Below are 14,477 nucleotides of genomic sequence, written 5' to 3'. Positions count from 1 at the left end.
TTGTATTCTCTTTCCTGGACATAGAAAGAATGTATAAATTAATGAAGGAAATGTTTATTTTTAAATAAGAATAATGTTTGAGTTCTATGTTTTCATATTTGATTTTTTTCATATATACATGTTAGAAATATAATGAAATATCTAGTTTCTCAATTTAATTGAAACTATGAATAATACAGTTTAGAAATTAGGTATCTCTAAATTGTTCTTTTCATGCATTACCCATGATTACATTGAGATATATTATCTAGGCCGGGCGTAGTGGCTCAAGCCTGTAATCCCAGCACTTTGGGAGGCTGAGACGGGCGGATCACGAGGTCAGGAGATCGAGACCATCCTGGCTAACACGGTGAAACCCCGTCTCTACTAAAAAATACAAAAAACTAGCCGGGCGAGGTGGCGGGCGCCTGTAGTCCCAGCTACTCAGGAGGCTGAGGCAGGAGAATGGCGTAAACCCAGGAGGCGAAGCTTGCAGTGAGCTGAGATCCCCCCACTGCACTCCAGCCCGGGCGACAGAGCGAGACTCCGTCTCAAAAAAAAAAAAAAAAAAGAGAGAGAGAGATATTATCTAGTCATTTGGCTCAGTAAAGCTTAATGGAAGCAGTTAATGAAAATGAGCAGACTAGAAGCCAGAGGCGGTAGTAGAAGCCTGAGGGAGATAATGACAAGAAATCGTCTTGGGCTTATTTAGAGTAAGGCCTCCTCAAAGGGGAGAACTATTTTTCTGTTAAGGAACACATATGAGTGCTCTGGTAAACGTAGCCTTCCTTGGTTTAGAGCATCATCCCTGAGCTAAAAGAGTTTATTTGAGTTGAGCATAGTGGCCTAGTACCTGTGGAATCACAGCCTGAGCTACAAAGGGACCTTTGAGACCATCCTCTAGTCCACCATCCTCTTCATTTTACAGGTGTGGGACCTGAGCTGGATTGAACAGGGTCGGGGGAGAAGAGGCCTGGGCAGGACAGGCCACCTGGGATCTCATCCTGGCCCTTGCCAGCCACTGGCTCAGTGACTTTCAGCAGGCACTTCACCTCTCAGAGCTGCTGTTCCTTAGAGTTATACAATAGGTTTGGACTAGATGGTCTTTAAGATTAGAGAAGTATAGGGACCTAAGTATATATTATTATGTTTAGAAGGGCTATGAAGGATTTATATAATCCTGATGTTCTTCAGTTGTCTTCTGTAGTTCCTGCTATTATGGTAGCAGTGTTTACATTTTAAAGAATTATAATGGGCTTTTACTAACTTGCTTTCTCTTGATTATCTGAATAGAAGCCTAAATCATAGTCTTAGAGATTTTCCTTTTTAAGTATTACAGAAACACATGCATCCACACACACCTACCTATTCTAATAAAATGGTATCAGAAGATTTCTTTTTAAATGTATAATCGGATCTACCAGTTTAAAACGGGCAAATACTATAAGCATATGTTTCTGATTTGCTTTTATTCCAGCTATGTACGAGGAATAACTATAGCAGAAAACATCACAAATTGATTTTTCCCTTTACAACATTCAAATGAGTCCCAATGTTTTCAAAAATACATACCTCAGAGGAGATGAGGCTTAAGTGGACACTTCTAAGTATGATTATAATTGTTATAATTAATGACTTCTTTAGCAGACATATCAGAATTTTGACATCTAATTAAGTGTTGTTCCCTTCAATGTCATCTAGTTTTACTTAAGAAGTTAATACTTATTCTAGCGATGCTGCCATCCTTAAAGTTATTTTTGAAACTCCTCTCCTTAGAAGTAATATCAAGGAAGGTAATAAGGTGTAAGAAAATCAGTTATATTATTTAATTAGTATAATTTTGAGAAAGCATCTGAAAGTATATTCTTTCTTTATCTACCTTTTCTACTACTCTTGGTTCTGAGTAACATTTAACCATTTCCAGAAAGTAAATTCAACCCTGTAAGATGAAGAATGGTTACTGTTGAAGATGGTAAAAGAATAATCCACAAAAAATTCTCAGAGAGGACCTTATAGTAGAAAGTGAACATGATTAAGACTTAATTTCTTTAATTTTCTGAATAAGGAAACTTCTGTGATTCCCTAGTCTTTAGAATGGTTTAAAAAATGGAAAGATATGGGTATTAAAACACCTCTGAAAGAAGTTGTCACTTTGTTCAGTGTTATTTGATATTGGACTTTACTTTTCCTGAATTAGAATTACAGAACTTGGATTGCTAATACTTGTGGAAAAACAAACCCAAGAAACGAGCCTACTTTTCTCAAGATGTAATATTTGTTTTGTTATTAATACTTTGTTTGTTTTGAATACTTATTTCCTACTCTGCTGACAGATAATTGATCAACCAATATAACCTTCCCCAGGTCAGGAACAGTTCTGCCTTCAGCAGTGCTATGGGAATGAAGGGATCTCTGGGGCTGACAGCCTGTGATGTGGAGGGATCTGCACTCAGCTGAATAAATACATGCTATAGATACCTTGGGTCAAAATACAGTCTCTCTTGATAAGATTTTTCTGTGATTTCCCAGAGTCCTTAACCTTCTCAGTCTGTAAGGTTATCAGGCTCCTATAGCCACTAACTTTGAGCTTTGGGATGAAAATGACAGGATTGCCCAGTGTGCCGGGTTAAGCAAATTAGAGGCTGCCTGGCAGAACAGAAAAACTATCACATGAATATTTAGAATGGAATCTTTCCTGAAACACTCCAGATACTGCAAAGCTATCTTTTCTTCCTCTCTAAAGGCTATAATTTTATCAACACAAAGTCAGCCTTTTCTTTTTCCACACTAGTAATGTTTCTGAAGTTGGACATGCTTAGGTTTCTTAAATCAGAATGAGTCCCAGAAAATCTATAACAAGAAAACTCTTTTGCTTCTCCCAGATTTCCTTTCATTAATATGGGATAGGGAGGCTCCTTGGGTAATGCTAACCTATGCAAAGAAGTTACCAAATGGTGGTAGTTGCTAGAATGAAAGACACTGTCTTGGTTCACACTTTCATACAGTGTCCTGAATTTACTCTTTTCCTGTGAGTATTCTACTCTGCCCTATTGCACTCTCCTTTGTCATATGGATGTGTATTTATCATAAGTCTTTAACCCGTCCTTCCCAAGACGACAAAGCAGACAGTTGTACATGAAGATACACAGTAAAAATGTGAAATTTGAACATTGCTGCACAAGTATTGTATAAAAAAAAGTCTGTAAAGAAATTTCTTATATAAACATACAGGGAAAATAAAGACTTTTATCTGTTCACATGGGAGCATGATGTTTAGAGATGTAAATAAAATAAGTTGCTCTTTTCCTGAGCTGAAAACCCACTTTTTTGCAGAAAGGATTTAATCACAGTATTGAGTGACAATACGTACCTGGGCACAGGGAAAGTATAGCTACACGCTGAGGACATATTAATGAATCATGGCTACCCGAGAGAATAAAACCCCTGTGGTCAAGGAGAATAAGACGCCTGCCAGCCTACGCTGGATATGTCCAGACACAGGGTTGTAAAATGGAGCACAGGTTTGCAGCCTCCTCCTCTAACTTAATCCCTAATATACCCAGGCCAACTTAATTAAACATTTTGTGTTGGCAAGATTAATTTTATCCCCAATGAGAAAGCTCACTCATTTAATTGCCTTGTTGGCCTGAGAGGCACAGCTGGCCATTTTTGGCTTCCATCAGGTCCCTCATGTCCCAGTCGTGGGTTTTAATGCAGCTACCCAATATATGGTGGAACCAAATGCTTAATTTTATTATGTGAGCTAGAAGGTCATGGTAATTATTAGTTTGATGTACGTCTCTTGATTTCCCTAGTTTGGTTCTGAGATTTTACGTTTCAATTGCTGCTGCATTTCCAAGTTCTTGTGAAGGGATAGTTTGCTTTCTCTTTACTAACAATATATGAGAAGGCTTCTTCTCAATACTCCAAGTCTTCACTTTCTGTTTTTGGCAAGAATTATATCTTTGATACTCCCTGTAACTTATTTCAGATTTTGGTATGAGGAAAAGTAAACTTCCGGTTGTGCGTGATGTATTTCATTAAGGAATATCCAGCCTGACATTTAAGTCTTCAGATTTTGATTCTGTAGGGAGCATTCTGATGACCTTCACTATGTCAATCAGATGGAATTTCCAGGGGAAAGCCATCCTAAATGATTCAGCACTTTGGGTTGCTTTGGAAGTGAATAGGAGCTGGTGAGGATAGTTGCCAAGTCATCAGGTATTTTAGGAACTCCTTCTCTTCCCTGAAGCATGTGAGTTCTTGCTGAAATCTACATAATTTGGAGCCTCAATATGGACTAACCCATATTGAACGTGTCAACATCCCTAACCTGGCACACAGTCCTACATCAGAGCAAGAAAAAGAAGTGTGTTTTGACTTCTTGCTTAATTTTATGTGTGAAACCAAAATAAAAAGAGGCATGACCCAGTTTGAGGGAATTAGAACAAAACCCTACCTTAGGTTCCATGATAAGTAAGACCCTGTACAGACTATGAAGCCAGGCCCTGGGCTTTATTTAGCCCCTGAGGTACAACAGGCAGTGTTTACCGAGCTCTGTGGCCACAGGGTATCTGCTGTGACATGCCATTGGTTACCAAAGGAACTGGGCCAAGGCATGTGGTTAGGTTAGTATAAATCCTTCAATGCTAGTAGAGAGACTGCTTCAAACACATTTTCTTGTTGGCACAATGCTACCTTCATATAAAGGAACTGTTCACCCTGAAAACACATTTTCCCTGTACGAACACATTCACGTACTCAAAGACTTTCATCTGCCAACAAGATTTAATGGCTACCTTCTGTTTCTATTTGGAATTTCCCCTTCTCTTGACTACCTTCTTTCTGGTGCTACCACCACCAGAATTCCTTAAGGGAATGTGGAGGTCTGGATTTCCCCCATATTCTCTGGCATTTCTTTGCCCTTCAGAGTTCCAGGCTCGGAGAGTTGCAAAGTGTGATTGCTGTCCGCCTCGGCCACACCATGCCTCCTCTAACAAGAATAGAAAGGTTAAGGGACTTGGCCTTCTCAGGAGAACCCTTTTAAGTGTACGTTTACATTCCTGCAAAGCCTCTTAATGCTGAAAGAAAGATAGGAAATAGCTCTCGTCCTTGTTTTGAAGGACAGGAGACTAATTTTCCCTTCAAACTTGATATTCTGGTGTTTTTGTGACTGTTTCTGTAAATTATTCAAAGTTGTTGGAATTTTAAGTCTGATTTTCCTAATACTCATCATGAAAGTCATAGAATATGCTCAGAGTTGGAAGGTTTTCCAAGTGGGTTCTTGACCAAAAACCCACTTTTTAACAAATAATTGTGATGGGTTAGACATGTTCTTCCATCCTCTCCAACTCTGGATATGGGCACACACACACCCCTTGGTACTTCCCAGTTCTCAAAACAGAATCTAGCACTGCAGGCATCTAAAGTGCCCCTGGTTCAATAGATAGCTGCTTTTTGCCAGTCTCTGTGCACAAATTGTTTTGACTGAATTCAGTTTAAATTTCCAGAAAACACTGATTCTGTTCAAACTAATGTTCATTGGATTATTGACCTGTATGATGCCAGAATTGGTCGTTGGCTTGACTAAGTTTTCCATTTTTTTTTCCTAAGAGATATTTTGCTCTCCTGCAGAACAAGCTTAATAACATTAACTTTCAAGGTAGTTTTGGAAGATGAGAAATTGTGCTTTTGTTTGGGCAACTGAAAACTTTGTCCAACGGATACTATGTGAGGAAGGTGGTTCAAGGAGTTTTAGGGCCCTCTTGTCCTTCTTTAAGGCTCTGCAAACCTTATTTTGGAAAACTTCTTTTTCTCCCTTTTATTTGAATTTCCTCCCAGAAATTATCATCTTGGTATCACTGAGACAAATCTAGTATCAATATACTTGCCTGAGAAACTAGGATTATGTCTGTCCACATAAATTGCAAGGGAGAAGGTATTCTGTTTATTTCCTGCTGATGCTTTCATATCACCATGTAACTGCGCATATTAAAATTGTAATGCAAGGAAAAATTTATTCTCTTCAAAATCTTATTCTTCAAATACTATTCAGAAAGCCATTTGGCACCAGTACAGACTTTAACTTAACGCTCCAATCTGGAATTCACTGAATGCATTCAAACTGTTAGAAAGGAAAATAAAAATGGAGGACAAACACATTTTTGTTTTGTTTCTGAAAACAATATTTAAGGTCAGAACTGTTTAAAAAGAAGCACTGCTAAAAAGTTATAGGATTCAGAGAAACATAGTATTTTTGTACAGTATCTTATAAAATGTTCAGACCTCTCTCTACATTCTCTTTACAATGTAATGTCTCTTAAGTGACTGGTTTCCCAATAAACTGATTTTAATGCCTCTTCTCCTGTGGTCTGTGTGCTTAATTCAAGCAGAAACTTTAGCAGGGGATAATTTTTGGCAGAAATTTCTGCTAGCTAATGGTTTGCATAGGAGGGGAAAGGATCAGTATGGGAAGGGGATCATTGAGTTCCATCTCTACAGAGGTTCTGGGTCATCTATGGCTCCAAATCATTGTATCTAATATTCTTATCCCGGTGGGCTGGGCAACTCCAGTAGTATCTCTTTACTGAGCCCCTGGTGAAATGATACCTTTACCCCCAACCACCTTTTCTCTGGATTCTTCTTGCTTAGTTACATATGCCTTTTTCCTGCCCTCTTGCTAACATGTGCCCAATGACATACTCCTAACCTGCTAATATTTCTTGGAAGGTAAGCTCTCTTGCATTCTGATAATTGTCTATTTGATTTTAAAAGCCAGAGCACCCTGAGGCACCTCTACCTAGATAGAAATAGACTAGTATATTGGAGTTTGCTAATGCTTCTGTAATGACCCATGCATTTTACTCTTTCTGCTTAAATAACTTTATGACAGATTCATTTAAGCAGAGGAGATCTTTATGAACTTAGAAGACTGAAAACAAAATTCTGGGGCAACTCCAACTGAAGGTGATTTATTTGGTCTAATTTTGATGCTGTATGCTCCCCTCAGAAGGTACCTTCAGTATTAATATTTGGGGCACTCTTGTGCTCTTTGAGTAGTGCTTATGATGTAAGTCATCAAGTAAACTTGCATTTATCAAGCAGCTACATTCTGCTTCTTTTCAGAGTTTGTCCCTCTGCATGTGGCGCAGATGGCCACATGCCAGATTCTGAATTGAGTCATCCCCAGACAGTGTTTCTACATAATCCAAAACTGTCATGGTATATGTGGAGATGAATGACTGGGTTTGTTTTCATTCCATAATGAGCCAGTGCCAGGTAGAGCAGGTGTCCGTGCCTGGCCCTGTGTGTAGGAGCATTGCATAGTTAACGCTGAATGTCTGTGTGCCTAACATCTTCATCTCCTTTCCTGTACGTCGTGCCTATCATGTTCCAAAACGTGAGACAGTGGTTGGTTGTGTTCCAGTTTGTGTGCAGTTTCCTTGCCTGACTTTTATTTTTATGTTTTTCCTTTTGCATTTTCAACATCTATTATTTGGTCCCACAATGTTTTTGCCGCGGGTTGACCATTAAATGTTCCAAATGGAGTTGAATTGACCTACACATTAATTCTGCATTTTATGCCTTTCTAGGTCTCCAGAGAGAGTCCAGTCCCTGTCCTGTAATAACTGTAGAGCGCTTTAAAGAATCACTGGGCGTTAAAGGCCTTCCCCTGTATCCAGACCCCTCCAGGGTACCTGGCACAAAGACTCAGAACAACTTAGAATCTGACTACTTGGCCAGAGATGGCCCCTCAAGCAACAGCTCATTCCACAGTAGCGAAGAGGAAGGGACTGACCTTGAAGGAGATATGCTGGACTGCAGTGGGTCTCGGCCTCTCCTTATGGAGTCTGAAGAAGAAGATGAGAGCTGCAGGTCCCCCCAGGGGAAGCTGGGAGGAGCCGTTCCATTTGCTCCACCAGAGGTCTCTACTGAGCAAGCAAAGACAGCGCAAGGTGGAAGAAAGAATCAGTTTCAGCCAGCCACTGATGGGCTCAGTGAGCCAGATGTTTTTGCCATAGCTCCCTTTAGGAGCTCCAGGGTTCCAAATGATGACATGGACATTTTCTCCAAAGCCCCATTTGTCTCCAAGAGCAGTGTGGCTCCTTCCCAGCCAGAGGAGTCGGACGTGTTTTTGAGAGCTCCTTTCACTAAGAAGAAAAGCATGGAGGAGTTAACAGTTATCCAGAGCACCTCCCAGGAGCTACCTGCACAGACCGGTCTCCTCGGTCAGACAGGTGACATCCCCGTGCCCTCGGGCCGTGAGAGAGCTGTGTACACCTCTGTCCAAGCTCAGTATTCCACAGCTGGTTTTGTGCAACAATCTAACCTCCTCTCCCATTCTGTGCAAGCAGCAGACCATCTGGACAGCATCTCTCCCAGGGGATCCTGCCTGGAATCGGGGGGTCATCCTAATGACAGAAACAAAGGACCTCAGCTCCAGAAAGAAGCTGTCTCAGGCTCCGTGGCTGGCACACCATTCCGCCCCCAGTCCTTATCCAAGTATTCCCGTCACTATAGTCCAGAAGATGAGCCAAGTCCAGAAGCCCAGCCCATTGCTGCCTACAAAATTGTTTCACAGACCAACAAGCAGTCGATAGCTGGGTCTGTTTCTATCATATCCCTTTCTTCCAGGACTACGGAGCTGCCAGCTGCTGATCCATTTGCTTTAGCACCCTTCCCTTCAAAATCAGGCAAGAAACCGTAGGAGCAAAACCTGAGCCTCAAGCCTCTGTCTCTGTCCCACCCTCAATACCTGCCACGGCACTCCCAGCTGAGCCTTCCGAAGAAGAAATATTATCAGTTCTTATCTTTCAATTCCCTGCGTCAGAGCAGAATTTCTTGAGTCAACAAACTCAGTTGCAGTGATATTTAGTTGAAGCCCCTTTAAGTTATGTTCTTTTTGTTGTTGTTGGTAGTTTGTTTATATTGATTTCTGGACTTGTAGGCATTTTCATATCCTTCACAGAGGTCATCCACTTCCACCAAGAACTCTGCTTCCCCCCACCCCCAGAAACTTTAAATCCTGAAATACTTCTTCACCCCAATCCCAAAGGGGGCCTATTGTTGCTAGTTTTAATTCCTGTAGCTCCTGTTCTAAGTCATGCCCGTCGAAGAATCAAGATTAGTCCCTCCACTAAATTAAGATTTAGTACTCCTGAAAAGGGGAGATGTCTGGAAAGAAGAGCAAGATGAAAACCCTGCACATCAACAGGAAGTAGAATCCTGCAGTTACTAATCATTCCTGTAGAAGCAGAAGCTCTAGGAGTCTCTGGATCTGTTTCTGAATCTGTGTGCAAGCCAGACTGGCCCTTGTGCATGGGTGTCTGTGGGTGTGGAATGTACGTCAGAACCTATGTAGAGATACAGGCAGATGGGATAACGCCTCATTATCTAGTCATGCTGGCAGGGCTTTCCGCACATCCATGCTTTTGAAATTAGTATGAGTGTACAGGTTTGTGTGTGCATGTATGCGTGTGTGTGCACAGGAAGCATTTCTACTTGAGGGAAATCCTGCCCCATCATGCCTGCCTTCACAATCAAATCACTCGTTTTTTGGTGTTTGCTCACCTACCTGACTTGAACCTCATTTTATTTAATTAGTTTTCTTCTCCTGGCAAAATGGAATACATTGGAAGGTGTAGGAAAATCCTGCTGGAACTGATGTTTCAGAGTAATCTTTTTTTCTCTCCAAAATTTCCTGTTTTGTTATTAACAAATTATATTTACCTGATTGTGAAAAATTAATGTTCCTTATACATTTTCCCCTCACAACACTAGAAAAGAACACCTTGTTACAGTTCCGGCCTCTGAGTGTGTGAGCTAAATGCCAGCATTAGGGAATTCATTCATCATACGACTAGGCTACAAACTAGGCTTGCTTGTTTCGCGGTTGTTTTGTTGTGTTGTTGTTGTTTCCAAATCTCTGCTGCCCTTTGAGGAAATGTAAAGCTGAGACATGGGAATAAGTGTTTGGGAGAATGGAAAAGACCCGAATCATGGAGGCATGAAAACTTTTACATTCTCTGTCCTCTTTAGATGTTGAAATAGGCCAGACAGGTTAACTGATTTTTTTTTTTTTTTTAAACTGTCTTTTATTTCTGGAAAGATCTGACTTATTCCTAGCTTTTTTCATACCCTTTATTATTAGTGCCTTAAAGCTGGCCAGGTGCGGTGCCACCCACCTGTAATCCCAGCATTTTGGAAGGCTGAAGCGGGAGGATCACTTGAGCCCAGGAAGTTCAAGTTCAAGACTAACTTTGGCAACACAGCAAGACCCTGTCCCTACAAAGAAAAAAAAAAAAAAAAAAAAGGCTGGGCACAGTGGCTCACGCCTGTAATCCCAGCTCTTTGAGAGACCAAGGTGGGCCAATCACAAGGTCAGGAGTTTGAGACCAGCCCGGCCAACATGGTGAAATCCCGTCTCTACTAAAAATACAAAAAATTAGCTGGACGTGGTGGTGCACACCTGTAGTCCCAGCTACTCACGAGGCCAAGGCAGGAGAATCGCTTGAACCCAGGAGGCAAAGGTTGCAGTGAGCCGAGATTGCACCACTGCACTCCGGCCTGGGCAACAGAGCGAGTCTGAAAAATAAAATAATAAAAAAATTAGCTGGGTATGGTGACATATGCCTGTAGCTACTCAGGAGGCTGAGCTGCAAAGATCAGTTGAGCCCAGGAGTTCGAGGCTGCAGTGAGTCGTGAGTCCAGCCTGGGTGACAGAGTGAGACCCTGTCTCCAAAAATATAATAATAAAAATAAAGCCTGTATCTCAATGGGAAGATTTCTGCTAAGGCAGTTCAACTTAATGGAAAGAACTGCTGCATTAGGTTTCAACTTGAATGCTTTCTGTCACTTCTAGCAAAAGTTAAGTGATTTTTCCATTAGCTGTAGAAGTTTGGAGAGTTACTTACCAAGCCAGATCAATGATTTAAAAATTATTGGAAATTCATCTAAGAATCAAGTCTGAATGCCCAATTGTATTGCAGTTAATTAGGTGTGATATTCTTTAAAGTTGAGCAATATTGGCAGTAAAATATGAGCAGCTACTTTTCAACACTTTTTCCTTTTTTGGTTGATTTCCACCTATTTCAAATGTCCGGATTAAAAGATAAATAATTGGCACTGTGCCAAGGTTTGGTTTTCCAACTAAGGTCTCAATTGTGTCATACACGTATGTCTTTCACTTTGGTGGATGCTAAATGTTTATTCTAAGAATATGCTTTTTCCCAATTCTCATTTCTGATTTTTATGTATTAGTGGATGCAAAATTGTCTTTTTAGTTGAATGAATAATTTTGGCTAATGCACATGGAACTTTGCACCCCAGATTCTTCCCATGGTCATTATCAAGTGAAGCTCTCAAAAACATGAGCTAAGAGGCTAGAAATATTCAGGGATATTTCTCACCCCAACTCAGAAATTCTTTTTTTTTTTTTTTTTTTTCAAGATGCCGTCTTGCTCTGTCTCTCAGGCTGGAGTGCAGTGGCGCGATCTCGGCTCACTGCAACCTCCACCTTCCGAGTTCAAGTGATTCTGCCTCAGCCTCCCAAGTAGCTGGGATTACAGGCACGCACCACCACGCCTGGCTAATTTTTGTATTTTTACTAGAGACGAGGTTTCACCATGTTGGCCAGGATGGTCTCGAACTCTTGACCTCCTGATCCGCCCACCTTGGCTTCCCAAAGTGCTGGGATTACGCACCTAGCCCAGAAATTCTTAAAGTAAGAGGTCATTCTAATTCCCCTTTCCAAATATTCAGGATTATCTCTGTAACAGCCCAGCAAAATGTTTTTCCTTTGGTTATTTGATAATTCCCTTCTAATCAAGTGACTATTTTAATTCCCAAGGTGCAAATCAGAATAAAATCATGGTGATTTTACTGCATAGTTGAATAGTTTGTCGAGCATGAGCTTGTATCCTTTTTAAATTTTTCACTGGAGGCCAGGCACAGTGGCTCTCGCCTGTAATCCCAGCACTTTGGGAGGCTGAGGTGGGTGGATCACTTGAGGTTAGGAGTTTGAGACCATCCTGGCCAACATGGTGAAACCCTGTCTCTACTAACAATGCAAAAAGTAGCCAGGCATGGTGGCACATGCCTGTAGTTCCAGTTACTACGGAGGCTGAGGCAGGAGAATTGCTTGAACCAGGGAGGCAGAGTTTGCAGTGAGCCAAGATTGTGTCATTGCACTCCAGCCTGGGCAACAAGAGCAAAACTCTGTCTCAAAAAAAAAAAATTGTCACTGGTGACATGACGGGTGGAGACTCTACATACCTTCTTTGAATACAGAAATGGATGCAAACACATGCAAATTACTTTTTTTTTTTTTTTGGTGATGCATGAAAAAATTTTGACTTGTGGATTACATTAATTATTAGTAGCTGTTAGATTCTGCCAACTTTATTACAGTAGGGTCTTATTTCCTTAAAGAGAAAAAAAATAGTCATGCCCCGCTTAATGATGAGGGAAACATTCAGAGAAATGCATCCTTAGGTGATTTTGTCATTGTGTGAACATCACAGAGTGTATTTAACACAAACCTAGATGGTACGGCCTCTACCCACCTAGGCTATATGGTCTAGCTTATTGCTCCTGGGCTACAAACCTGTACAGCATGTTACTGTACTGAATGCTGTAGGCAGTTGTAACACAATGGTATTTCTGTATCCAAACATTTTAGACATAGAAAAGGTACAGTAAAAATATGGTATAATCTTATGGGACCATCATGGTATATGTGGTCCATCATTGATGGAATCGTTTTATGCAGCGCATGACTGTATATAATCAAACGACTGTACTTTGTTGTTTTCGTTTGTTGTGTTTTTGCTTTTCACATTTGATAGGGAACATAGAACTTGTGACCTTTCATTTCAGTGGAAAGCATTGAGCCAGAATATATTTATTCATAAACCATCAAGCCACACATGCATTGATGAACCCTGAAAGAATCCACATTAATTGACTAACAGGCAGTATTGAATTAATGATGTCATATGTGGTGAAAAATATTTAATATATCATTTTCTTGGGCTCACACACAGCCCTTTAGATCCAAGTGCTTGGTTAGATTAGAAAATGGGATGAACACAATTTGATGCTGAGGCAGCTGCTGAGCAGCACCTAGGGAGTCTAAGTCATACACCCTATATTGTTTTGGGCCCACTTATTATTGAGTTGAAAAGTGTCATATTTGTAGACTAGAGTGTATGTGTTTACAGGCCCATGTTGTATCTGAGTTTTCTCTGGCAACTAGGATGTCTTTCTAAACCTTCTAGAAAGATACTGGTATCTTACTGGTCCATTATTTATTTAGTAAGTTTTAGAATACATGTGTATCAGTGTTTTCAACTACTTGGTGGACATTTCACTGATGCATAATGAAAGCAGATTATAATCATCAGAGTGGTCTGACAATGGAAATTCTGTATTTGCTTCCATAAAGAAAAATAATTGAAACATATATCAGATATAATATATATGCAGTATATCACATAGGAAATTTTATTATAGGAAATTAGAGAAGGATGCTCCTCTATTCTCTAGGAGGAAGAATACAACTTAAAATCATTTGGGTCCCTTTAATAAAGAAAAGTGTGATTCTCTGTTGTGTGTTCAGAATTGAAATTGGAGAACACATGCCAGTCAACTGTGAAATGGTTGCTGGATAAAAACACAGATGTGGTTTTATCCGAGAAATGTGGGACTGAAATTATTTTGATGAGAAGTACATAAGAGAGCTGCAGAAAAGACTATAGCTTCTGAGGAGGCAGGAGTACCTTGTTAATGTCCAAACCACCCCTGAATTCTAATGTTCCAATTCCACCTGAAGGAGTAAACACTGAAAACTTTAAATGGAATCATCTAATTTAAATTCTTAGTTTTTTCTTTGTTTCTCAGCTGATACTTGTAGTTTTGTTTTGTTTTTTTTAACCACCAAGAACACTTGCAAATTTGTTACTGAAAACATCAATAAAGGAAAAGAAGAGTTTCAAAATGCTTGAAAAGAAAAAGTAGTATGTGGCGTGAACCCGGGAGGCGGAGCTTGCAGTGAGCTGAGATCACACCACTGCACTCCAGCCTGGGCGACAGAGCGAGACTCCGTCTCAAAAAAAAAGAAAAGAAAAAGTAGTATGTGGTTGGGAATTGCTTTTGTTCAAGTCCCTGGAAGTCTTCCTGACTTACCTCCCTTGCTCCTGTTCCCACTTCTTTTCCTTACTTGACATTCCCCTATTTTGAGCATATCAATAAGTGCATGATGAATGATCATGTTAACTTTAATTGCTTCCTTTGTAGCTGTAAACAGTTTCTTCTTAAGTTTCAGCCAAGACTGTGACAATCTCACCAAATAAGAATGAAATGGATGGGGTGTGGTGGCTCACACCTGTAATCCCAGCACTCTGGGAGGCTGAGGTGGGCAGATCGCTTGCACTCACGAGTTCAAGACCAGCCTGGGCCACATGGCAAAACCTCACCTCTTCAAAAAATACAAAAATTAG

General features: G+C 40.5%; 1 protein-coding gene across 13 annotated transcripts in view; it reads left to right on the top strand.

Moving 5' to 3' along the window:
• AAK1 (AP2 associated kinase 1) overlaps positions 1–10,265 on the top strand; it is a 193,540-nt gene extending 183,275 nt beyond the window's left edge. For all 13 annotated transcript variants that reach the window (XM_033239304.1, XM_033239305.1, XM_033239315.1 and 10 more), the window contains one exon: positions 7,572–10,265. In XM_033239304.1, coding sequence (XP_033095195.1) covers positions 7,572–8,686 — 1,115 coding nt within the window. In that variant the 3' untranslated portion in view covers positions 8,687–10,265. The remainder of the gene's footprint in view (positions 1–7,571) is intronic.
• The last annotated feature ends 4,212 nt before the right edge of the window (positions 10,266–14,477 follow it).

Source organism: Trachypithecus francoisi, unplaced genomic scaffold (genome assembly GCF_009764315.1).
Source record: "Trachypithecus francoisi isolate TF-2019V2 unplaced genomic scaffold, Tfra_2.0 Lachesis_group17, whole genome shotgun sequence".
Classification (NCBI taxonomy): Eukaryota; Metazoa; Chordata; class Mammalia; order Primates; family Cercopithecidae; genus Trachypithecus; species Trachypithecus francoisi.
The sequence above is the reverse complement of the archived record's forward strand: the minus strand, read 5'-3'. Positions and strand labels throughout refer to the sequence as shown.